The sequence below is a fragment of the Macaca nemestrina genome, chromosome 13 (genome assembly GCF_043159975.1).
Source record: "Macaca nemestrina isolate mMacNem1 chromosome 13, mMacNem.hap1, whole genome shotgun sequence".
Classification (NCBI taxonomy): domain Eukaryota; kingdom Metazoa; phylum Chordata; class Mammalia; order Primates; family Cercopithecidae; genus Macaca; species Macaca nemestrina.
In genome coordinates, this window is record NC_092137.1 from 108368563 (window position 1) to 108392392 (window position 23830).

Here is a 23830-nt window from a genome sequence, read left to right on the forward strand (position 1 = left end):
TCGCTCTGTCGCCCAGGCTGGAGTGCAGTGGCGTGATCTCGGCTCACTGCAAGCTCTGCCTCCCAGGTTCTCGCCATTCTCCTGCCTCAGCCTCCTGAGTAGCTGGGACTACAGGCACCTGCCACAATGCCTGGCTAATATTTTTTGTATTTTTAGTAGACAGGGTTTCACCGTGTTAGCCAGGATGGTCTTGATCTCCTGACCTCGTGATCCACCCGCCTTGGCCTCCCAAAGTGCTGGGATTATAGGTGTGAGCCGCCATGCCCGGCCCATTTAATTTTTACAGTAGAGTAAAATGGCTGTTTGCTAAGTGTTCTTCCAGCTCAAATGTATACATGGATGTGTGTCTCAGCTAAGAGCAGTGAAAGCCTGTTTCAAGAAACATGTGGTTCCAGGCATGGATCAGGCTGGTGGGCCAGCTCTCTGCCAGGGGTCAGGCTGGCTGACTGGAGACAGACGCACCTTTCTAGAGATCAGTGGCCTTCTGGGCCCTTCTGTTGGTGGGATTCCCTGCACCCCCATCCTGTGCTCCAGAGAATGGCTGCCATGGCTCAGGCACCCCAAGGACCACAGAGACAAGGGTAGGACCAGGAGAGTGCTGCTCTCAGAGGTCAATACCAGGCACTTCTGGTTGAGTGGGACTTGAATAATGACAAGAAAAGGAGGCGAGTCATCTACAGCAAGCCACATTGCCTTTCCAGGCACACGAGCCAGTAAAGGGGAACTGGAGACCCTTCCTGCCCAGCCCACTGATGGCTTCTGTGGCTTGGCTCTTACTGCCCAGCTCCTGGGTCTCTGGCGTGTGCTGGGTACAGACAGCTGATGTCACGACTTTCTCATCTCCTTGACCAACACCATCCTGATACAGACTCGCTGCCCGCCCCCGCCCCACCAAGAGCACTGAGGGGCAGGTGCATGAGCCAGCTGGGCTGGTCAGCAGGCATGTGGGCCATGCCTTCAGGTTCTGCTCCTACCCAGGTCCCTCTCGGCCTCTGCTGGACGCTGCTGCTCCCAACATGCAGACACAAGGCTTCTCCATGTTCATTTTTATTTAAAGACTCAGAAACACAGGCATCATGGTTCGTCATCACTGACAAGTCTTCCAAGATCACACGCTGACATTTGTGTCTAACAAAAACACTTGGGGTGGGGTGTGTGTGTGAACTGTGCAAAGTACAAAGGATCTCCCAGTCAGCTGAGCTTGTTTTGAGGTGCCTGGCCTGGCATCACCCCATGAGAATGCCAGGAGAGCGCCTGTGGCCACCATCCTCTCTGCCTCCCTCTGGGCAGAGGCCCCTGGTGGCCTGCAGTCCTGTCCCCTTGGTGTCCACTGACTTCAGTCATGGCTGTGGACTCTACCAAGCTCCTCAAAGCCAATCTCTGTGGCCACCCAAGGCCACTGCATGGCTAAGATGTGTACATCATGGGACTAGGATGAAACATAAGGGTTACTTTCATCTTAACCGCCAAAACATGTGTGCCCTTTGAGGCAAGATGGCCTGAAGAAAGGGCTAATTCTGCTCCTGCTCTTGTCTGCAAGCTACATCATCACGAAGGCTGCAGGGGCTGGACGAGTTTAAAATACTCAGAAATGCACATGGGCCATGCACTTCCTCTGCCCTCAGGCAGCCTGGCATTGGCTCCAGAGCCCTGGCCAGACCCACGCATCGCTCTCCTTCCTAAGGTGGCACCAATGCCCACCCGACTCTGCCCTGGAAGGGGCCAGCTGACATCTTCCAAGGACATGGCGACACTCGCCCCAGCTCTCTACCGTGTTGCATGTAGTGGGCTGTGGCCTCGCCCCCCATCAGGAGGGCGAAACACATTTCAACCGGAAGCACCATGTGGGCCATGCCTGGGAGAGAAAGAACGTTCAGGTTACTCTATTCTGTTGCTTGGTAGCTGCATGCCTTAAAAAAAAGACTTAAAAAAATTAACCTGGAGACTTGACTTCATCTGGTTTCCCTGGAGAACATCTGCGTCATCCAGGTTGTTGGATCTGTGCACCTCTTTGGTGACAACATGAATCTAAACACGCACAGGATTTTGGTGCTGGATGGGCAACTGATAGTTTGGCAATAATGGTAAATAGACAGCTTTTGGTTGTCATCAAACTGGCACAGAGAAGTTCCTATGTTTAAGCCAGACTTTTTCTTCTTTGATTCTAAACAACCTTCCTAAGTCTATTAAATCCATTATCATCTGGAGGGAGGGAAAGGCATGACCCCTGTCGTGTGGCAGCCACCTGGAAGTAACAAGTAGCCAAGACACGTCCCAAAACAGGAACTCTGAAAATAAGCAGCCCGTGTTTCAAAGGCTTCATGCCAGGCAAGAGAATGTATTTCTGGAGTTGGTTACATCCCTGAAAACCAGTGTCACCCTATGTTGCCAAAGGCTAGTTTATTCAGCTTAATTTAAGTCTGAATGGTTTTTGTAAAAATATAGGTGGAGAGAGGGGTGATGGATCAAAATTCGGAGGTGATAAAAATGTGTTCCTAAGGTGTGAATCTTGAGAACAAAACTGTCTCCCAAAGGACTCCTCATCAGTCTTCCTAGGAGGTGAGCCGTGGTGCTAATGAATGTACATTCATCAGCCCCACTCAGGGAGTTCCCAGCCTCAAAGCTGCACCTCCTCCTCTCTCGCCCTCCCAGCTCCCCAATCTTGCAAGCCTCCAATGGTGCCGCAATCCCCTGATCTCCTCATACGTCTGGTCTCCAGCAGATGAAGGTTTGCACTGCCTGAAACGGGAGCAGTTATTTATTTTTAAAAAAGAAGAAAAATGGTGGTGGTGATCTGAACTGTTGTAGAAACTGCACATTTTGATACCAAGAAATCATCTTCTGAGAATGCTAATGGCAGTTCTCTCTGAGGCAGTAAAGGGAAGATGTTGCCTTCCCGGCTGGGGTTGACCTGCGTGCTCCTTCTACCGCCACACAAAAGGACAATTATAGTGGTCCTTCCTCGAAATGTTTCCAGGTCTTGAATAATAATCATCACCGTCTAGACAGAGCACGGGGTTTTGGTAAGAGTTTAAAGAAACTGGCTGCTTCCAAGCTCCCTCCAACCCCCTCAATGGATCCACCCCGCCAGCTCCCGGAGTACTGGCCGGCACTGAGGTGCGGGATGGGGGCTTCTCGGCGCTCTCCCAAACCCATATGGGAAATATAAAAATTCTGCCCCTTTGATGTCGCCTCAGACATCCTTTCTTTCAAGCTCAACCAAGTCATTACTAGTTTTACAAAAAGGCAGCACCAGATGTATGAAAAATAGGCAATGTCTGACCTATTAGAAATATATAAAGTCTAACAGCTTTACGTTAAAAATATGCCGTAAGAAAGAAGTAACGCAAGGGACAGTGGTGGTGAACAGAAAGTGTTGCTTATACTACTGGCAGGAGACAAGCCCACAGATTCTGCTCCGGTTCCCACAGGGGCGGTGGGGTGGCTTTCCGGGGGATCCCCAGGGCCTCACGTGAGGCCCCCCAGGACCACGAACACCCCTGCTGAGCAGCCGGGCGGCAGGTGACTGAGGTATATAGAATGGTGACAGAGCAACCTAAGCCCCTCGGGAAGCCCAGGGCAGCGCAGAAAGATGATCTCCAGCGCTCTTGGCCCCCATGCCACCCACCTCGCCTGCAGACCTCCTGCAACCTCCAACCCTGCTTAGGTGGTAAATATGAACGCTGCCGTGGCTGCAAACCACAGCCACAGGCCTGCCTGCGCCAGCACCTGCCTCTCTTCCTCAAAGTGCTTTCTTTGCAGTTTCCACAGAGGGAGTGGACATTTCCTTGAAGAACATCCCAGGTGTGCTCTCCGTTGGGGGTTTTGGGAGAAGGCACGACCTCCACAGTCCCTGGCCCCCACCCTGGGCCAGGGCGACCCCCGCCAGGTGCCTTGGAGACGACCTGGAACCCTTGGAGCGCCGTGGCTCCCTCTCTGTGTGCCGTGGGACTTCCCAGGCAGCCTCCCGCTCTGTGAGCCGGGTGCAGGGAGCACCAGTCCTCAGAAGCTCTCGACGAAGCTGCCCGGGAAGAGGCCCGTGCGGCCGTTCCGCTGCAGGGTTCCCTTGTACCAGCCGTCCTCACGCTTCTTGTGCACGAAGACGATGTCGCCTTCCTTCAGCTCGATCTCCGCCTCGCTCTGGGGTGGGTATGAGACCACCACGCGGTACCTGGGGAAACAGCACAGAGGGTGAGCCCTGCCCAGAGAGTCTCCGTCTGCCGGGTCGTGCTTTCTCTCTCTCTTTCCTCGGTGTGAATTATTGTCGTTTGCTGCTATTTTCCCACTTTATACAATTTATCTTTATTTTTAAGTTTTTCAAAACTCTTTTGAAATTTTTCATTTTTTTTGTAAAAAAAGTTTAAAAGACATTTCCCCCTGCTGTCCTTTTAGACATTGATCTATGCAGAAGCTGGACTGTTCCACCCCCCCCCGAAGATTCTCCACCCAAGCATAGCCCCCCATCTCACATCTGTGCTCCTGCCCTGGTCCACCCACCCAGACTGCAGCCTGCCAGGGGCAGGGGCAGGGGCCGGGGAGGGTCAGGACAAACTGTGTTCCGATATGCCCCATCCCAACATCAAGACTCTGGGATCCGGTCCTCATCTCTCCCTCTGTCGGTTCCTCTGAGAAGCGGAGCCCCTCAACTGTAGCACCACCCCACAGGCTGGTGCACCATGTGATGTGTGAAAGGTTCTTGGAACATTGTTTTGGTAAGTGGTCCTTGTTTTTTCCAGACAGGGTCTTGCTCTTCCACCCAGGCTGGAGTGCCGTGGTATGATCCTAGCTCACTGCAGCCTTGAGCTCCCAGGTTCAAGTGACCCTCCCACCTCAGCCTCCTGAGTAGCTGGGACCAAGGCACACACCACCATGCCCAGCCAATTTTTAAATTTTTTTTGTAGAGATGGGGTCTTGCTATGTTGCCCAGGCTGGTCTTGAACTCCTAAGTGCAAGTGATCCACTGGCCTCAGGCTCTCCAAGGGCTGGGATTACAAGCATGGGCCACCGTGCCCAACCTGTCCTTACTTTTAGATGTGCTCCAAAAATCGTAAGATTTTTTCCCAGTGCCTTAGCATTGGAACTGGCTGAGGCCACATTATCATCAATAAGGCCCAACTTTCCCCACTTTCTCATTTCCACAACACTTGTGCCCCCTGCAGCCTCTGAGGCCTCTCTGGAGTCCCTGTTTTCAGACCAATATGCCGTAGTGTAGAAGCAGAGACAGGAGCCTTCCCTGGGGCCTTCCCTGCATGGCCTCCGCCTGCAGGGGCCCAGGGGCATGAGGTGTGCTGCATGGCAGGTGCTGGAGCTCTGAGTGCACTCCAGGGGCTCTCTGGGCTGTGGCAGGTGCTCCTGACAACACTTAGCTGTGACACTGACCAAGAGTTCTCTCCTGGACCACACTCCAGCCTGGCTCCTCTGAACCCTCTTCTTGGCTGGGCCTCACCTCTGCCTATAACAACTTGAACAACCACTAACATAGCTTCCAACAGCTCAAGGTGGCATCCCTAGGCTGACCCCAGCCCCCCTTAAAATGCCTGCCTGAGAAACCTCACGGCAGCCAAAAGAATCGACTGTGAGTTCCAGCCACACCTGAGGACAGGGCCTGTCTCCTGACTTCAGTGAGCACGTCAGCGTGTCCAGATGTGTTCGCACAGACCACCCGCTTCCACCATCTGTAACTTTTCACTTCCCTCACTCTCCTGAGCCCCCACTCACTGCCTCCCTGCTCCTCATTCTCTCTTGGAAACCCCCAGTCATTTTGAGCCAGTTGAACCTGAGCTCAGCTCACCCTGGACCCTATTCCCCTTGCAAATGTCCACTATGTTGCTGATTAAAACCTGTCTGACTGCTTTCACTAGTGTCCGGCTGTGTTTGTGTTTGACAGGACACACACACACACACACACACACACACACACACACACACACACACACACACAGCCCTGCTCTGTCCCACACTCATCCTGCAAGCTGCAGAGGAGGAGGAACAAGGCTGAGAAGCAGCTGTGGTGGCCCCAGGAGAGCCTTCCTCTGAAACACTGCCAAAGACAAACCCGCTGGGCCTTGTGCCCTCGGCCCTCATGCTTGCGGCCGGACAGGCAGGGCCCCGTACTCACTCCCACCAGCTGGGTCTCCCTCTGCCCTGGGGAAACTCCACAGCGGCATGCTTGCCCGATGCCTGGCTGGTCCTCTGCATGCCCCCAGCCCTTGTGTGGGTGAGGAATGTGCAGTAAGGCCTGAGAGGAGACGCCCCTGGGGCACCAGGGTATTGGGCCTCCGGTCTAAAGCCCAGATCCCACATGCAGGCAGGGTGCAGCTGTTCTCTCTGCCTAAAAACTCCCCGGCTGACGGTTCCTCCGACACCCACTTTGCTGAGTAGCACTGAGATGGGCCTGGCAGGGCAAAGACACTCAATAACCAGCACTGGACTGCCCGGGTACCCATCTCCACAGACGCTGAGGCTGTCTAGGAGATAGGAGACATGGCCCCTGTGGCTCTGGATGCCTTCCCTGGTGGCCTCTGTGCGGCGCTTCTGTGGGTGGCTCCTGGTCCTGGCAGCTGCCCGCTCTGGGCCTCCTGCTTTCACCCTGCTCCGACTCAGTTGCCTCACAGCTGAGGCTCCTTTTGGGCAGAGGCTCAGAAGGCTCCAGCAGTCCCCATCCCTCTTAGAGGAGGGGCCACAGTCTAAACATCCCAGCATTTCCAGGCCCTCCATGCTGCGCCCCTCCCACTCCTCCAGCTCTGCTCCGCCGTGCCCTGGTGGCCCCAGGTGCACCCACCTCAGGGCTCCTGCGTATGCTGCTCTCTCTGCCCAGAACGCCCTTCCCTGTGTGGCCATGCGGGGCCTGCCCTTTCCCAGCTCTCACCACCTTCTACTGCCCGACCACTAACCTGTTTACCCAACTCATCCTGCCTCCTGCACCAGCCTGCAAGCCCCATCGCCACAGGGATTACTGCACACGTGCTCCAAGTGTGGCTCACATACTTCAGGACCCCCTACAGTTCCCTGGGCCCATCCTGGACCTACTTGATATGACTTATGGGGAATGGACTAGGGAATGCGGATTTTCAGCAACTCTGGGAGGGAATGCGCGCACACTGGTGTCTGAAAATCGAGCTGAGTGCATGCTCAGGGAGGAAGCCTTTGCCCTCCCCCACCCCACATACTCATAGAGACTGGGGCGCAGAAGCCATGGCTTTGGGGCAGTTTGGCTTGGTGCCAGGCTCAGGAAAGATGTGCAGACAGGAGACAAAGGTCCAGCCCTATGGAGCGCACAGCCCATGGGCACATGGGTCCAGCTTGCGTCAGGCTGGTGAGAGGAGGTGGCATGGAGGAGGGGTTCCTGAGGCTGACTTAGGGGTGCAGTATTCCTAATCCTGGGGAAGAAGAACAGGCCAGGTTCTGGGTCCCAGCCCTGAGTACCAGCCAACTCTAAGTGTCTCGGAGTGTCTGCAGGTGCACGAGGGTTGGACTGGTTCCCATGGGCTGTCTGCTGGTGAACCAGACGCTGCTCTCAGGGACGTGCAGGCCGGGAGGAAGGAGGGCGGGCGGAGGCACCTCCTTCCTCCCAGCCCAGCGTCTCTGTGAGGGCTTCCTGCTGGCCCTCCTTGAAGGAGGACAGATGGCTGCCGAGATGCAGCCAGCAGTCTGTGAGATCAGACCGCATGCACACAAACTGAGGCTGCGAGGGCCCACAGGACCAGCGCCATCCTACCTGTGGCCTTCTGCTATCCTCTACCTCTTCCGAACACCTGTTCCTCCTCTCTCTTCCCCAAGGAAAGAAAGGAAGGCAAAGGGCGAGATGATTTCTCAGACTCTGAATGCAAGTTTTGGCTTTTGCCTCAACTTCCAGATGTGAAATAAACAAGCAGCTTTAAAAATATAATTTGTTAGAAAGATGTAATTTGGTGCTTCTGAGCAATTCAATGATTTAATGAGCCCAGATGGATGTGGGCTGAATTTATACGAGACAAGCGTTTAACGTTTCTGTCCAGATCATTCCAAGACTCTGAGCTGTTCTTCCTGCTGCAGGAAAGTAATTGATACTCCCCGTTATAGACACAGAGGGCCGTTGTCGTGTCCGTGTGAGCAGCTGAGGATGACAGCTACTCCCAGGTCACAACTGTGCGTCATAAATCAGCAAGCAACTCTGCCCTGCTGAGTATAATTACGGTTATGGCAACCACAGCTAATTTTCAGACACGGGGCTCATGGAATCCAAATGGGCAATATCAGAACGAATTCTCATTCCATTATTATTACCATAGCTCTGTGTGCGAGGTTTGGATGTTCTACTTTCCTTGGGGGTCGCCTGTTTCCCTCCCTTACAAGGGGGACTGCAAAGCAGCCCTCCACGTGGTAGCCTTTTCAGAGCACCTGCTTCAAAACACGAAGACGAATGAGCCCCTGAGTCCATGGAATGTGCTGGTAACAGAGTGGTGTCTGCTAGGAACTTGGGGATAAGAATACTTCTATACCCTGGACACTAAACTATCAACACACATATTAGTTGTTTATGGCTGTAACGAATGACCATAAATGTAGTGGCATCACACTATACAAATTTATTACAGTTCTGTCTGTCAGAACTCCAACACGGTCTCACTGGGCCAAAATCAAGGTGTCTGCAAGGCTGGTTCCTCCTGTAGGCTCTAGGGTGGAAGCTGTTTCCTTGCTTTTTCCAGTGGCTAGAAGCTGCCTTCATCCCTTCTCTGGAGGCTTCTTCCTCCGTCTTCAAAGGGGAGTGCTCACATTATGCCACTCCGACCTTCTCCTCTGCCTCTCTCTTCTACTCATAAGGACCCTTTGTGATTACACAGGGCCCACCTGGATAATCCCAGGTAAGTTCTTTATTTTAAAGTTAGCTGGTTACCAACTTTATTTCCATCTGCAACCTGACTTCCTCTTTCCCATGTATGGTAACATAGTCATGAGTTTTTAGGGTTCAGGGCACAGACGTCTTTGGGGGTCATTATTCCGGTCACCACACACATAATGGATCAGAGCAAGGAACGTTGAAATCCTAACAAATCCTAACAGGCCATCAAGAGCTGAGGATGAGCTGATCCAACGTGAACATCTGGGGAGAAGCCTGTGCAGGTCAAAGTGGTGGCAGTGGGCCAGGCAGTGCTGCAGGTGCCCTCACCATCACCATTTTACTATTATCATAGATGTCACAGCATATATTATTATTAGAGAGGTCATAGTGAAAGGTGAAGCCAGCTGGACTTCCTGGGTCGAGTGGGGACTTGGAGAACTTTTCTTTCTTACAAGAGGATTGTAAAACGCACCAATCAGCACTCAGTAGCTAGGAGAGTAAAATTCACCAATCAGCACTCTGCAGCTAGCAAGGGGATTGTAAAATGCACCAATCAGTACTCTGTAAAATGCACCAATCAGCACTCTGTAGCTAGCAAGAGGACTATAAAATGCACCAATCAGTGCTCTGTAAAATGCACCAGTCAGCAGGATCCTAAAAGTAGCCAATCACAAGGATGACAGAAAAAAGGGCATTCTGATAGGACAAAAATGGAACACGGGAGGGGAAAAATAAGGGAATAAAAGCTGGCCACCCCAGGGCAACCTGCTGGGTCCCCTTCCATGCTGTGGAAGCTTTATCCTTTCGTTCTTCACCACGAAGGTCCATAGCTCCATTCTTGAAGTCAGCGAGACCACGAACCCACCAGGAACCAACTCTGGACACAATAGCATATATTATTATTGTTGTGTTGCTTAGTGTGCACTCATACTTGTTCTGGTGTTAATCTAGGTGATTTACAAGTATTATACCCAGACATGTATTATTATCCCCATTTTATGTATGTGGAAACTAGGACTATAAAAATGAAGAAAGGGGGCCAGGTGCAGTGGCTCATGCTTGTAATCCTAGCACTCTGGGAGGCCGAGGTGGGCGGATCACTTGTGGCCATGAGTTTGAGACCAGCCTGGCTAACATGGCAAAACCCTGTCTCTACTAAAAACACAAAAATCAGCCAGGCATGTTGGTGGATGCCTGTAATCCCAGCTACCTGGGAAGCTGAGGCACAAGAATTGCTTGAATCTGGGAGGTGGAGGTTGCAGTGGGCCGAGATTGCACCACTGCACTCCAGCCTCGGTGACAGAGTGAGACTTTGTCTCAAAAAAAAAAAAAAAAAAAAAAAAAAGAAAGAAAAAGAAAAGAAAGAAAGAAAGAAATGAAAGAACGAGGCCGGGCGTGGTGGCTCAAGCCTGTAATCCTAGCACTTTGGGAGGCCGAGACGGGCGGATCACGAGGTCAGGAGTTCGAGACCATCCTGGCTAACACGGTGAAACCCCGTCTCTACTAAAAAATACAAAAAACTAGCCGGGCGAGGTGGTGGGCGCCTGTAGTCCCGGCTACTCGGGAGGCTGAGGCAGGAGAATGGAGTAAAAACCCGGGAGGCGGAGCTTGCAGTGAGCTGAGATCCGGCCACTGCACTCCACCCTGGGCGACACAGCGAGACTCCGTCTCAAAAAAAAAAAAAAAAAAAAAAAAAAAAAAAAAAAAAAAGAACGAACGGAAGATGGATGAAATGGCTGGTAGGTGGCCGGTGTGTTTGTCTACTCAAAGCCTCTCTACAATACTTGATACTGCCAAGGTTCAGAAGAGCCAGCAGGCAGGCATCCAGTGGGCAGGAGGGGCTGGTCCCAGAACTCAGCTTGCCTGGCCCTGCACCAGAACAGCCTAGGGCTGGTGTAGCCCTGCTGGGAACCGGGGCATTAGACAGTTCTAACCTGATGCCATGTGCATTTGCTGCCTGCATTTCCCATGACCACACCCGTATTATGAGTTCCACAAGCAACTTCTGGAAATTCAGCTCCTTCTGCACATAGTCCGCAGGACAAGAATATACCAGACACGTAAAGATGAGGTCCCCTTGGAAGCAATGGGGCATGGCCCTCTGATTTACTTATACCCCAGGCTTGTGGGTTTGGCTCATAAGTCTACTTGTGAGACTGGCCTGCTGCCTGCCAGCTGCTGGGGCTGGGCTGCTGAGCCTGCAGGCCTGGCTGACTCGGCCCCAGGGAACTGCCCACAGTACACTCCCCTAGTCCTTTCTCAGAGGAACTCCCTTTGCAGCACCTTCTACCTGAATGTCCTTCCTCTGAGATTGGAGAGGGGAGCAGTGCCCGCTCTCTTTCCAGAGTCTCAAGAGAGAAATGGTTGAGATCTGAAGGAGTCTGGGCATCGGAGAGGCCCAAGAAATGCAGGCAGCAACACTGTCCGTTCCTCCTTGGCATTTCAGGGTGGAAACCTTGACTCTGACAGCCCATACTGCCCTGCTGCCTGCATTCCCACTTTCATGACCATAGGTGGGCCTTGCACACCTCAGGCCCTCCAGGAGTGCTTGGCAGCCAAGTGTTCTGGCCCCATTGCAGAGACTCTCACTTCTGCACAGGGCGCAGCCCAGCTGCTCCTCCTCCCAAGTAAGCCTGGAAGTAAGTTTTACTCACAAGTCTGCAGGGCCCAAGTCCAAGTGCTCTCTGCTGCTGTCCCAGCCTGAGGAGTCAGCATTTTCCCAGTCATGCCCTCAGCTCCGCCCTGCCAGGGCTCCCCAGGAAACCAGGCAGTCTGTGGCTACCATGTTGAGGGGAGGGGGCATTTCTGGGGCTCATGAGCAGTTTGGTTTCAGGCTCTATGTTGGAAACACTTCTCTTTAACGAGTGCTACAGAGCGCTTTGGTGCAAGGAGGCCACCAAGAGTCTCCGGGTACAATGACCCCTAATTAGATGGAACACTCGGAGAACTGGAGTGAGTCTGAATTTTCTAATTCATCAGAGATGCCCACGGCTTTGTAGAACAGAGTCTTTCAAGATCTTTTATGGAGGAGTCGGGAAGTCATGTCTTTGAAGATAAAGTTGAGGGTCCGGGGAAGAAGAATCCTAGGGCAGACATGAGAACAGCTTTGACATATCCCAAAGTCTGTCATTCTCATGGGCTGGCAGACCAACTCCGTGACTCCAGACAAGGGCCGGGACCCATTCGGAAAACACAGGCAGCAGGTGTTGGTCCCATGAAGGGAGGTTCTGATGCGGAGGAGACTCCTTAGGAGGGGATGGGAGGTGGACGAAGTGGAGGAGGAGGAGGTGAGAAGGAAAGAGAAGATGGGTGTGTGTTGTGTGTCTGAATGTGTGTTTGTGTGAGTGTTTGCTTGATGTGCAATTTGTGTATAGTATGTGTATCTGTGTGTTATGTGTGTTTGCCTGGTGTGGTGTGTGCAGTGCATGTTTGTGTGGTGTGCAGTGTGTGTGTCTGCACAATTTACATGGTGTGTGTATGTGGTGTGTATGTATGGTGTGTGATGTGTTTGCACAGTGTGTATGTGTATGGTGTATGTTTGCAGCATGTGTGGTGTGTGTGTGTTTGCAGTGTGTGCGGGGTGAGTGCAGTGTGTGGTGTGTGTATGGTGTATGTGGGGTGTGTGTTTACAGTGTGTGTGGTGTTTGTATGGTGTATCTGTGGTGTGTGTGTTTGTATGGTGTATTGTGGTGTGTGTTTGTATGATGTATGTAGGGTATGTGTGTGTTTGTATGGTGTATGTGTGGTGTGTGTTTGTATGATGTATGTGGGGTGTGTGTGTTTGTATGGTGTATGTGTGGTGTATGATGTATGTGAGGTGTGTGTGTTTGTATGGTGTATGTGTGGTGTGTGTTTGTATGATGTATGTGGGGTGTGTGTGTTTGTATGATGTATGTGGGGTGTGTGTGTTTGTATGGTGTATGTGGGGTGTGTGTGTATGATGTATGTGGGGTGTGTGTGCTTGTATGATGTATGTGCGGTGTGTGTGTTTGTATGGTGTATGTGTGGTGTGTGTTTGTATGATGTATGTGAGGTGTGTGTCTGTATGGTGTATGTCTGGTGTGTGTATGATGTATGTGTGGTGTGTGTGTTTGTATGGTGTATGTGTGGGGTGTGTTTGTATGATGTATGTGGGGTGTGTGTGTTTGTATGGTGTATGTCTAGTGTGTGTATGTTTGTATAGTGTGGTGTGTGTGTTTGTATGGTGTATGTCTGGTGTGTGTATGTTTGTATAGTGTGGTGTGTGTGTTTGTATGGTGTATGTCTGGTGTGTGTATGATGTATGTGTCGTGTGTGTGTTTGTATGGTGTATGTGTGGGGTGTGTTTGTATGATGTATGTGTGGTGTGTGTGTTTGTATGATGTGTGTGTGGTGTGTGTTTGTATGGTGTATGTGTGGTGTGTGTTTGATGTATGTGGGGTGTGTGTGTATGGTGTATGTGTGGTGTGTGTATGATGTATGTGGGGTGTGTGTGTTTGTATGGTGTATGTGTGGTGTGTGTTTGTATGATGTATGTGGGGTGTGTGTGTTTGTATGGTGTATGTGTGGTGGTGTTTGTATGATGTATGTGGGGTGTGTGTGTTTGTATGGTGTATGTGTGGTGTGTGTTTGTATGATGTATGTGGGGTGTGTGTGTTTGTATGGTGTATGTGGGGTGTGTGTGTATGATGTATGTGGGGTGTGTGTGCTTGTATGATGTATGTGCGGTGTGTGTGTTTGTATGGTGTATGTGTGGTGTGTGTTTGTATGATGTATGTGAGGTGTGTGTCTGTATGGTGTATGTCTGGTGTGTGTGTGTTTGTATAGTGTGGTGTGTGTTTGTATGGTGTATGTGTGGTGTGTGTTTGTATGATGTATGTGGGGTGTGTGTGTTTGTATGGTGTATGTGTGGTGTGTGTATGTTTGTATAGTGTGGTGTGTGTGTTTGTATGGTGTATGTGTGGTGTGTGTATGTTTGTATAGTGTGGTGTGTGTGTTTGTATGGTGTATGTCTGGTGTGTGTTTGATGTATGTAGGGTATGTGTGTGTTCGTATGGTGTATGTCTGGTGTGTGTATGTTTGTATAGTGTGGTGTGTGTGTTTGTATGGTGTATGTCTGGTGTGTGTATGTTTGTATAGTGTGGTGTGTGTGTTTGTATGGTGTATGTATGGTGTGTGTATGTTTGTATAGTGTGGTGTGTGTGTTTGTATGGTGTATGTCTGGTGTGTGTATGTTTGTATAGTGTGGTGTGTGTGTTTGTATGGTGTATGTGTGGTGTGTGTATGTTTGTATAGTGTGGTGTGTGTGTTTGTATGATGTATGTGGGGTGTGTGTGTTTGTATGGTGTATGTGTGGGGTGTGTTTGTATGATGTATGTGGGGTATGTGTGTTTGTATGGTGTATGTCTGGTGTGTGTGTGTTTGTATAGTGTGGTGTGCAGTGTGAACCCAGTCCCCCAAGGGCCTGGGGCTCCGTGGAGGGGAAGGCAGTTCTCCCTGTGAGTGTGGCTGTTGGGTTGGGACTGGCATGGCAGTGCTGATGGATCTGCAGGACCCAACACTGGTGCTGACCCCTGGCAGGGCTGTGACGTCCCACACTGTCCACAAGCTGATGATAGGCCCTGTGACTACACAGGACTGGGGGTGCTGCTGACTGCACACCCTACAGTCAGGTAGCTCAGGGCCTGGGCTCTGAGGTCAGAAAGCCCTCAGCTGAATCTCTGGCTTGGCTACTAACTAGCTATGTGATCTTGGGCCAGTTACCTAGCCTGTCACAAAACCTTGGTCTCCTCATCAGTAAAACGAGGATAACTGATTTCATAGGGTTCTTGGGAGTGTTCACTGATACCACACACATGTAGCGCTTGGGGAACACTGCAGGCAGCGCCTGGCTGTCCTGGGCACGCATAGCCGGAATCCATGCCCACTGCTGAGTGTTCTGAACGTTGCCCGTGTGCAGAACACCCAGCTCTTGTGAAACGAACAGCAGGTGTACATGTGACTTCCGTTGTAACTGGTTAGCAGAAGTCAGTAGCTGTGGGTCCTGTAGACAGCCCTGTCCATTCTGGAGCCCTAGCCCCATAGGCTTGGCACTGGGCATCATCTCTGTCACGGCTGGCAAACTGTGCCTGCGGCTAATATGTGTAGTCTTAGAGCTATGAATGTTGTCACATTTTGAAATGGTTGAAAAAGAAATCAGAAGACTAGTTCATGCCCTACGGAAATTACATGAAACTTAAATTTCAGTGTTCACAAGTAGGAGTTTACTGGGACACTGGCCCATTCATCTACATAAGGTGCGTGGCCATTCTCCCACCGTGAAGGCAGAGGGAGTGGTCACCACAGACCCAGCAGGACTGCAACATCTGCAGTATTTACCATCTGGCTCTTGACGAAGAACTGGAGAAGCTAGAAAACGATACAGAAGAACTTGTGAGGCTAGAAAACTAGACTCTGATCTAGATAGGGCCCGTCTCATTCCCCACGTGGCACTGGGAATGGTGTCTGGGAGGCAGAGGTGTTCAGGGCAGAGGCTGCCTTCTCAGGTTGCAGGCACCCGAACAGCCAAGGGAGGAAAGGTTCTGGTGGAAACACCAGGACTGTCTTTTTGGGAGGTTGTTTGTGTTTTATTATTTCAGCAATGTGACAATGTGTAGGCACTCAGTAAGGATCACATCTTCCTGCCATCCTAACTTGACAGCCATTGTATCTCTCCGTGATGCCTTCAGCTTTTATCTGAGAGCCCTTTTAGGATGGATAACTCACACAGGGGGATCCAAGCCAGGTACGCCTCTAGCCCCAGGTGAAACCCACGAACCTGCAGCCCCACGGCCCACAGCCTTAGTGGGCCATGTTGCCTCAACCAGACTCAGTTTCCAGACTGGTAAAAGCCTAGGCGGAACCATGTGAAGTTGCTATTAAGCATAGAAATGAATGAATATGGGCAATTTCAAAGGGTTCAAACTGACGGACTCTATACCCCCAAAGCCATCATAATTCAAGGGTATCTATAGACTTGAAGCCGTCTTGAGTAACATCATAATTCTAAGATGCCCAGTGGATTGAGGCTCACAAGGGAAGAGCTGCTCCCTGAGCGGGACACATAGGCCCACAGGGGACTCAGTCCAGGGGACCGCTCCAGGGTCCCCCAGGGTTGAGGGGGAACAGACCACTCACTGCCTAGTCTCCCACTATTTACACTCAGAACCACTCGGTCCTGACGCATTTCCTGGTGGCGCCTTTGCAATCCCAAACTCAGGAACCAGACGGATGCAGAACATGAAATAACACTCCAGTTCCCAGACTCGTTTCATCCAGCGCTCACCACCGAAGCTCAGGACCACGTGGATCTGGGTGTTGAGGGACATGTGGTAAACCTAATCCCAGCAAGGCCACAGTGTCCCTGCTCCCTGAAGGCGGCTCCAGACCTCAGAGGCCAAACCACAGCATGCCACAGAGCAGGCAAGCCTCTCCACTTACCTCTCTCTGGGCAACGGCTTGGGCTCGGGGCGGATGGCAGCCATGGACAGAGGTGCTTGCCGGGAAGGAGATGCAAAGTTCAGATCCAAGGAGCCCGCCTTCCTGTGCAGAGGCTCCATCCCCATGGCACCCTGCATCTCGCTCTCTATGGGGCAGGACCCTGCCCTGCCGTGGGTAGACAGTGAGGACACTTCGGGGCCCACTGCACCTTGGAGCAGGGCGTCCATGGCCACCTGGGGGTCGTGGGTTGGAGACACAGATGGCGGGGAGCGTGACTTCTTCTTGGTGGATGCTCCGGCTAGAAGCTTCAGGAGCCCACTCTTCTTCTCTTTCTGGGGAGACACACAAGATGGAAACCAAACAGGTAAATGTTTCCCAATGCCCTTGCTGTCAGAGAGAGGGAAATGCATCTTCCTATGTGGAACTTTATTTTTTTATTTCTTATTTTTTCAGAGACAAAAGACTTTACCATTCACAGCAACAGCAGTAGCCAGAGTACCAGCATTTTCTTCCACCAGTTCCCTGAACTCCAGTTCCCACATGGTGAACCAGTGAGGGCCAGGTGACGCTCGCAGGCACACCGGGCTGTGTTAAAGCAGAGGGCCCGGAGCTTCGGGAGACCAAATCCTCTCTACTGGACTGTGAGGATGCTGGCCCTCTGCGCTGGAGTCAGGCAGTAAGCATGCCTGCTCTTTGCTTTGACATTATTTCTATTTTCCAAAGCTGGTGCCTACACAGATATCTTGAAAAGACAGGCCAGCAGATGGCATCTCAGTTGTAAGATGGGCAGAAGGGTGAGAGACCCGTGGAGAATGGTTCCATTGGGAAACTTTAAAGATAACCTTGTAAAGTGGCTCAGAGGAGGAAAACAAAGCTAAGCCCAAAAGCTCATCCAGGCTGGGAACGGAGGCTCATGCCTGTAATCTCAGCACTTTGGGAGGCCAAGGCGGGCAGATCACTTGAGGTCAGGAGTTCGAGACCAGCCTGGCCAACATGGTGAAACCCCGTCTCTACTAAAAATACAAAAATTAGCTGAGCGTGGTGGCACTTGCCTGTAATCCTAGCTACTCAGGAGCCTGAGGTGGGAGAATCACTTGAACCCAGGAGGTGGAGGTTGCATGAGCTGAGATGGCGCCACTGTACTCCAGGCTGGGTGATAGTCCGAGACTCTGTGCCCCACACCCTGCCCCCACAAAAAAACTCGTCCAACGCTTGTTTTCCTTTCTCTTCCAAAATCTAGCAGAAATGTCCAAAATAGGTCCCAAGGCCCCTGGGGCAGGCTGGCGATGCCATTCTCAGAGGAGGAAGCTGCTGACAGGCCATCCCTGACAACACAGCCCTCTCTGTCACGGGACCCTGGCCAAGCCTGGCAACGTCATTGTCTGTGTAGAGGAACCAGCAGTCAACGTCACCTGTTTTTTCCTCCCCCAACCCTTCTAAGTGGACTTTGTAGGACAGGTGACATGGTTCCTGATGGGACCTCCGGTGAGGCCCAAGTCACGCTGGGGTCTGGGTCTGGGTCTGGGTGTCTAAGAGCACAACTGCTCCCGCCCCAGCCAAGTCCCCCCAAGCCACACGCCTGGACTATTGTTGCAGCGGCGCCAGAGTCTGGGGGCTGTGGCTGTGGGATACTGCTTAGTGCCTGGTGAAGGGTCTCCACTGGGTAAGGTGTCTAAAGGGACCGTCCCTATCATCCTTGGTGACCAGCATCTGTTCCACCGTATTCATTAATCCCGTTGCATTTAGAGCCTGTGCCCCAGGCCACTGCTGCCTATGCAATAGGGAGGGAAGGAGATATAACAAGGGTGTGCCCTGGGCAAGTGTGGATGGATCTCCTCTCATAGGTTTCAGAGTGAAAACCCAGCCCCGGACTCCACTGCCTGAGTCTCGGCCTTCGCTCCCCGCTTTTCTCAATGTGTTTCCTCCAAGGCTGGATTCATTTTGGAGGTCAGCTGTTTCTGCTTTCAGGCTCTGTCCTGATAGTCCATGGGGAATTCTAGGTGATTTCAGGAGGAAGAGGCAGCCCAGCTCCGAGCCATGCAGCATGGGGATCCAGATACCTGACTCTGCTACTGGGCTTGCAGGCCCCTGGCCTAGCTCCCCCTGCCTCTCTCTCCCTCCAATAACTTCCTGAAGGTCTTGTGCATCGTGCCAGGCCCTGGAGGTTGTGGGCAATAGGAAACGGCCTGGAGCAATCAGTTAGACATAGATTTCGTTGCAGCCCTTCACGTGCTGGCATCTCAAAGGGCAGTGTTTCCCTAGTCTAGTTCTCAGAGAACCCTTGTTGGCGGCACAGCTTGAGAGAGTGTTCCCAGGAACACACATTGGGAACTGCTTGGGTAGAACTAGAAAGGAAAAGAAGAAACAGTGAGGCGTTGGGGGCAGAACCCTGGGATCTGAGTGGGGTGCCTGGGGGCAGGGAGTGAGGAAGCTTGTTCAGGCCACGATGCAGGCAGGGCATACGGCCTGGGGATGGCAGACCCAGCAGCTGGGCCCGTCAGCCCCTCCGCAGGCCAGGATGGAAAGAACTGCAGTGCCTGGGGTGGGAACTGGCTTCCCAGGGGGCCTGCACCCACAGCAAGAGTTCTTGATGGGAGGGTGACCTTGCCCCCAGGGGACAGGTGGCAATGTCTGAAGACATCTGGGCTGTCACAACTCAGGGGCGCCACTGGCATCTGGTGGGCAGAGCCCAGGGATGTTGGTAAACACTCTCCAATGTGAGGGAAACCCCCACGGCAGGGTTATCCGGCCTCAAATGTCATCAGTGCTAAGGCTGGGATCCCTAGGTCACAAGGACAGCAGTCCAGGATGCAGGGACAGAAGCCAGGCCTGCCCCATGTGTCCTGTTGGGGCCCACTCTGCAGGCTCTGGGGCTGCTGGCCGCTCCTCCCCTCCTGGCACGCAGGAGACCTGGGTGGCCTTGCGTTGCCCAAAGGAAAAGGAATTAGCCTTTCTCTGCCCACCTCTGTTTCCTCTCCCCCGTGAAGGGGCCTGGTGGCTGTTCATCCCCTCCCAGGCTCCCCTCTAGAATCAAAGCTTTGGAAGTACAGGGGTCGTGTTCGTTTTGGTCACTGCAGTATCCCCACCAGCGCCTAGCACAGTGCTGAGGGCACAAGAGGCATTCAACTCTTGTTTGCTGAATGGACTGAGTCCAGCTGAGGGCTCACGGGCCCCTCGGGGAGAGCCCTTCTGGCCACTGAGAGGGACTCGGTGGACAGATCCTTGCTCCCAGGGCACCGTGGGCCCTGTGGGCCTCGACATGGGGTACGGTGGAGCTGGAGAGGCTGAGGCCCTGCTGCCTCACCACCCAGCCACTGAGAGTATCTGCAGTCAGGCCCAGCCTTAGCTGTCTGCTTTGGAAAGGGTGGGGTGCGTAAATGTGATGGATAATTTTCCTGTCTCAATTCTCCAGGATTAAACAAACTGAACACTTAATTAACTTGGAAAAACGCTGATGTCATGGCTAGAAAACCCTCTCCAAAATGTCCGCCTTCCAGGACAGAATTCTGCTAATGCCTTAAGCATCAGCTATTACCAATCACTGTGGAATTCCCCAGCACTAACAATCGTCATGCTCACGGAATCCATGGAATATGGAGGTAGACGATCCAGGCACTTCCCTGGTGGTCGTCTCGTGTGCGGCAGGAAAGAATAGCCAATGGATAGTTTGCACGTGGTGGGGAGAGGCTCATAGATTGACTTTGGGGACAACACTGTGGGAGGAGATGAGGTTTTAGAGGACACAATTTAGGACTGATCTGGGCTGAAAGATTATGTTAAGGAAAGAGGGATTTGCTGGGTTTCTCCTGGGACTGGGAGTAAGTGAGCAAAGTTCATGAGCCCAGTAGGATGGGGATTTGGCATCCCTGTTACGTTTTCCTGACTGCTTTCTTCTGCAGACGTTCCCTCTAGCACTCTGCTGTTTCCATCTGTGGCCTGCACTCCTCTCCGTTGGGAGGATCACTTTCCATTCCAATGACCCTTCTGGATGGTCAGGCTCTAATCAGTTCAGCCTCTCAGGGAGAAAACCAAACAGACTGATCTGTTAGGAACAAAATGCCTCGTTTGCTCTGAAACGTCCTGGCCTGGGTGGGAGACAGATCTGCTGAGAAACATGCACTGGTCTTTCCTCCACGGAAGTGATGGGCTGCTGTCGCCCTGCTGGGATGTCCCTCTTCTGGAAGGCTCTCCCCACCACCCAGTGCCCTCAGTCTGCCCACCTCCCCCCTCCCCTTCTTCTATCACATCCTGTGCCAACCACACTGCTGGGTGCAGACTCTGCGGGTGTGGCGAAGGCCCGGCTCCGCGTCCTCTCCACTTGCGTTTTGTTTCTGCACCTTTGGAAGGGTACCAGCTGCCTTGCTGAGCTGCTGAGATGACAGATATAGGAGCACTTTTAAAGGATTAATGCATCTCATCAATATCTGGTGATTAGGTTGCTGTTTTTATGTGTTTACTCATCTCTGAATATTAAATAGTTTACGAAATACCTAGGACCTAGTTAGTTCCCAATATATTTTTGTCAAATAAATAAAATGAGATTCCTACCCAAGACCTCCACATGCCTCGCCTTGGGAGAGCACCCGAACCACTGGGGGTCTCTCAGCTCTCTAACTCTGTATACAAAGATTGTCAGGGAGTTCCACAAAATGCAAAATGTGGGCCCCACCCCCAAAGATTCTGCTTCCGTGGGTCTGAAATGAGGACCAAAAAATGATTCTGATACAGAACATAGGAAGTGATCAATTAGAAGCCAGTGGTCGTCGTGCAACTCAGTAAGTGATTTCCAGATGACAAAGAGTAATGTCAAGACACAGAGAAGCGGCCAGCTCCTTGGGAAAGAGATGAAAGAAGGTTACTGAGGGTTTCTGACACCTACTCAGTGCCCCAGCCAGGTACGCACATGGGTTGAAAGCAGGGCCCCACGGTGCTGGACTTCCAGCTGGAGCGCACACACTGATTCTGTGGACCTGAACTGTCTGTCTGGCTCCAGGTGAGCCCCCCTTCCCAGACACAAGGTGAGAAGCCAGGAGCTGGTAGGTGTGTAGGAGATCAAGGGCCAGGGAGGGCCAAGGACTGGAGTCCTGCCACGAGGCTGTGCTGCAGCCCTGGCTCTCAAGATCTAGGTGTGAAAGCATCCCTATGTCCAGACACAGAATACTGTCATGTTAGACAAGGGAGAGCTTGTGAGTTATATCCAGAAAAAGCCGTATGTGTGTGTGTGCTTACACACTCACACACACAGCCTAAAATCCAGTTGTACTTCACTTTAAAGAATCATCTAGAAATCTGATATTTATAAAGGAGAATTTTCATACTACACTCTATACAGGAAAACTATAAAACATTATACAAATGGTAAAGTAATAGATTTTTTTGTTATGATTAAGATGGGGGCTCCTCTAGGGACCTTAACTGTTTAACAGAACATTAGTATAAAATCTTGGCAAAAGCAATTGAAAGCTTAAATTAAGATTCAGTGCCAGTTAAAGGTCAATTACAAGTTATGAAAATTGTCTCTGAAATGTTAAGGAGCCAAAGGGAATCCAATTTGATTTGCAAAAAGCAACATTAAACAGAGATACAAGTCGTTGCATTAAAATGAAGTAAACCTGTACACGTGACCCGTAAGTGCACATTTATCCAGCTGCCTTCTTGATTAAGCCATGTGGAGAGAGGGGTGGCTGTCCCACCACTTCCTTCAAACAGATTCTCACCGTCAATCTCTTTGCCTCAGGCAATATTTAAAATCAGTTTGCGTTGGTTGGGCACACACCAAACGCTGGGTCAGGTACCATGGGAAGCGGGTAGAAAGGGGCTTAATTTGCAAAGTTAGCCATGATAACCCATGAGAACCTCAATCTGCAGAACCTTGCACACACTGCACTGCACACGCTGACGGGTTACGTACTATTTTCAGCACCAGAAGGGGAGCTAAAAACTCGCCAGCTTTGGGGATAAAGAATTGAACACAATCACACACTTTAACTCCACCAGGTGCACTCAAAGATGTTTTTGTGAGCTGAGACTTGGGAGATAGTGGTCACTGGGTAGGGATGTTCAGACACAACTGGATCCGCTGTGTCCTGGGAGCACCTGCAGACAGTCCCAGGAAAGCACAGAAATAAACAGGGCCTGGACTGTTGATACCGGGTCCCAGGGCAGGCAGGGTCAGAGGGAGACAGGGCCGTCTTCAGGTTTGTTATACCCTTTTTCGTTACTTGACTGATTGCATCACATGTGAGTTTCTTTTTAAGAGGGGAAAAATAAAAAGGAGAAAGTTGCACCGTTGTTCTGAAACAATGGTACTAGGTAGGATGGACCAGGGAAGCTTTGCTGTTGATTAGCTGATAGGGCAGGAGGCAAGTCCACAGGAGGGGCGGGCCTCAAGAGCTGGGCTGATACAGGGATAATGAAAAGGCTGGGGCTGGTGGGTGGTGTGGCCCAAGGGAGTGGTCAGAGGGTGGAACAGGCAGATCTAGCAAAAAGCAGGTGCAGGCCAGAGTGTGGATGGGCCGAGGGTCAAGGTGCCTGGTGAGGTAAGAAAGGCCGGAGAATGGCCAGGTGCGGTGGCCCACGCCTGTAATCTCAGCACTTTGGGAGGCCAAGGTGGACGGATCACCTGAGGTCAGCAGTTCGAGACCAGCCTGGCCAACATAGTGAAACCCTGTCTCTACTAAAAATACGACAATTAGCTGGGCGTGGTGGCAGGCGCCTGTAATCCCCAGCTACTCAGGAGGCTGCGGCAGGAGAATCGCTTGAACCCAGAAGGCAGAGGTTGCAGTGAGCCAAGATCACGCCACTGCACTCCAGCCTGGGAGACAAGAGCAAGACTCCATCTCAAAAAACAAAACAAAACAAAACAAAAAAAAAAACAAAAAAAAAAAAGGCCAGAGGATGGCACACCTTGGTGCCTCTAGGGCCAACTGAGGAGCCTGGGGTTGTCTGGTGGATGCTGGGAGCATCCAAGGAGCTGAGATGGAGGTGGAGGCACGGGGATGGCGGGGGTTGGGGGGGACTTAAAGGCCATGCAGTCAGCAGGATGTGGCCCTGGCTGCAGAGGTGCTTCTGAGGAGCTGAGCCAGCTGAGCAAGGGATGGCGGGGCTGCTGATGGGGACAGTCACAGGAGGAGTTTACAGGGAAGGCAACCCCAGTGCCTGCAGCCTGGGGAGGGGACAGGCATGGAGACAGCAAGTTGCGGGACTGTGACCTCATGTGGCACAGCTGGGTGACAGCCACAAAAAAGTGCTCTGTGCCTGCATGGGCGGGGACTCCTTTGTGTGTCCAGCCTTGACTTTGTACCAAACTCTATGCGAATTCCCACCCTCCAGCAATCTGTTGAATAACACCAGTATTTTGGCCGACACAGCAGTTAGGAAGTCAAAGGAAGCAAAATGAGTTTTAAAAGATGGTCAAATGGTTCTCATATGCACCTCAACCCATAGGCAGTCAGCAAAACAGGCGTCAGGTGCCAAGGTCCTGCAGGGAGGCCTGGCCCACAGAAGGGAGCTCCTTTTCTTCCTGGGCACCGGTAGCATAAGCTCCAGCGG

The 23830-nt window shown here is 51.9% G+C and overlaps 1 protein-coding gene across 1 annotated transcript in view; it reads right to left on the minus strand.

The window, feature by feature from the left end:
* Positions 1–1031: 1031 nt before the first annotated feature.
* Positions 1032–23830, minus strand: part of LOC105471836 (SH3 domain containing ring finger 3) — a 373482-nt gene continuing 350683 nt past the window's right edge. Inside the window, exons 9-10 of the mRNA XM_011724585.3 lie at positions 16280–16611; positions 1032–4171 (exon numbers count right to left, since the gene is read on the minus strand). Of these exons, the coding sequence (XP_011722887.2) occupies positions 4003–4171; positions 16280–16611 (501 nt within the window). The 3' untranslated portion in view covers positions 1032–4002. The remainder of the gene's footprint in view (positions 4172–16279; positions 16612–23830) is intronic.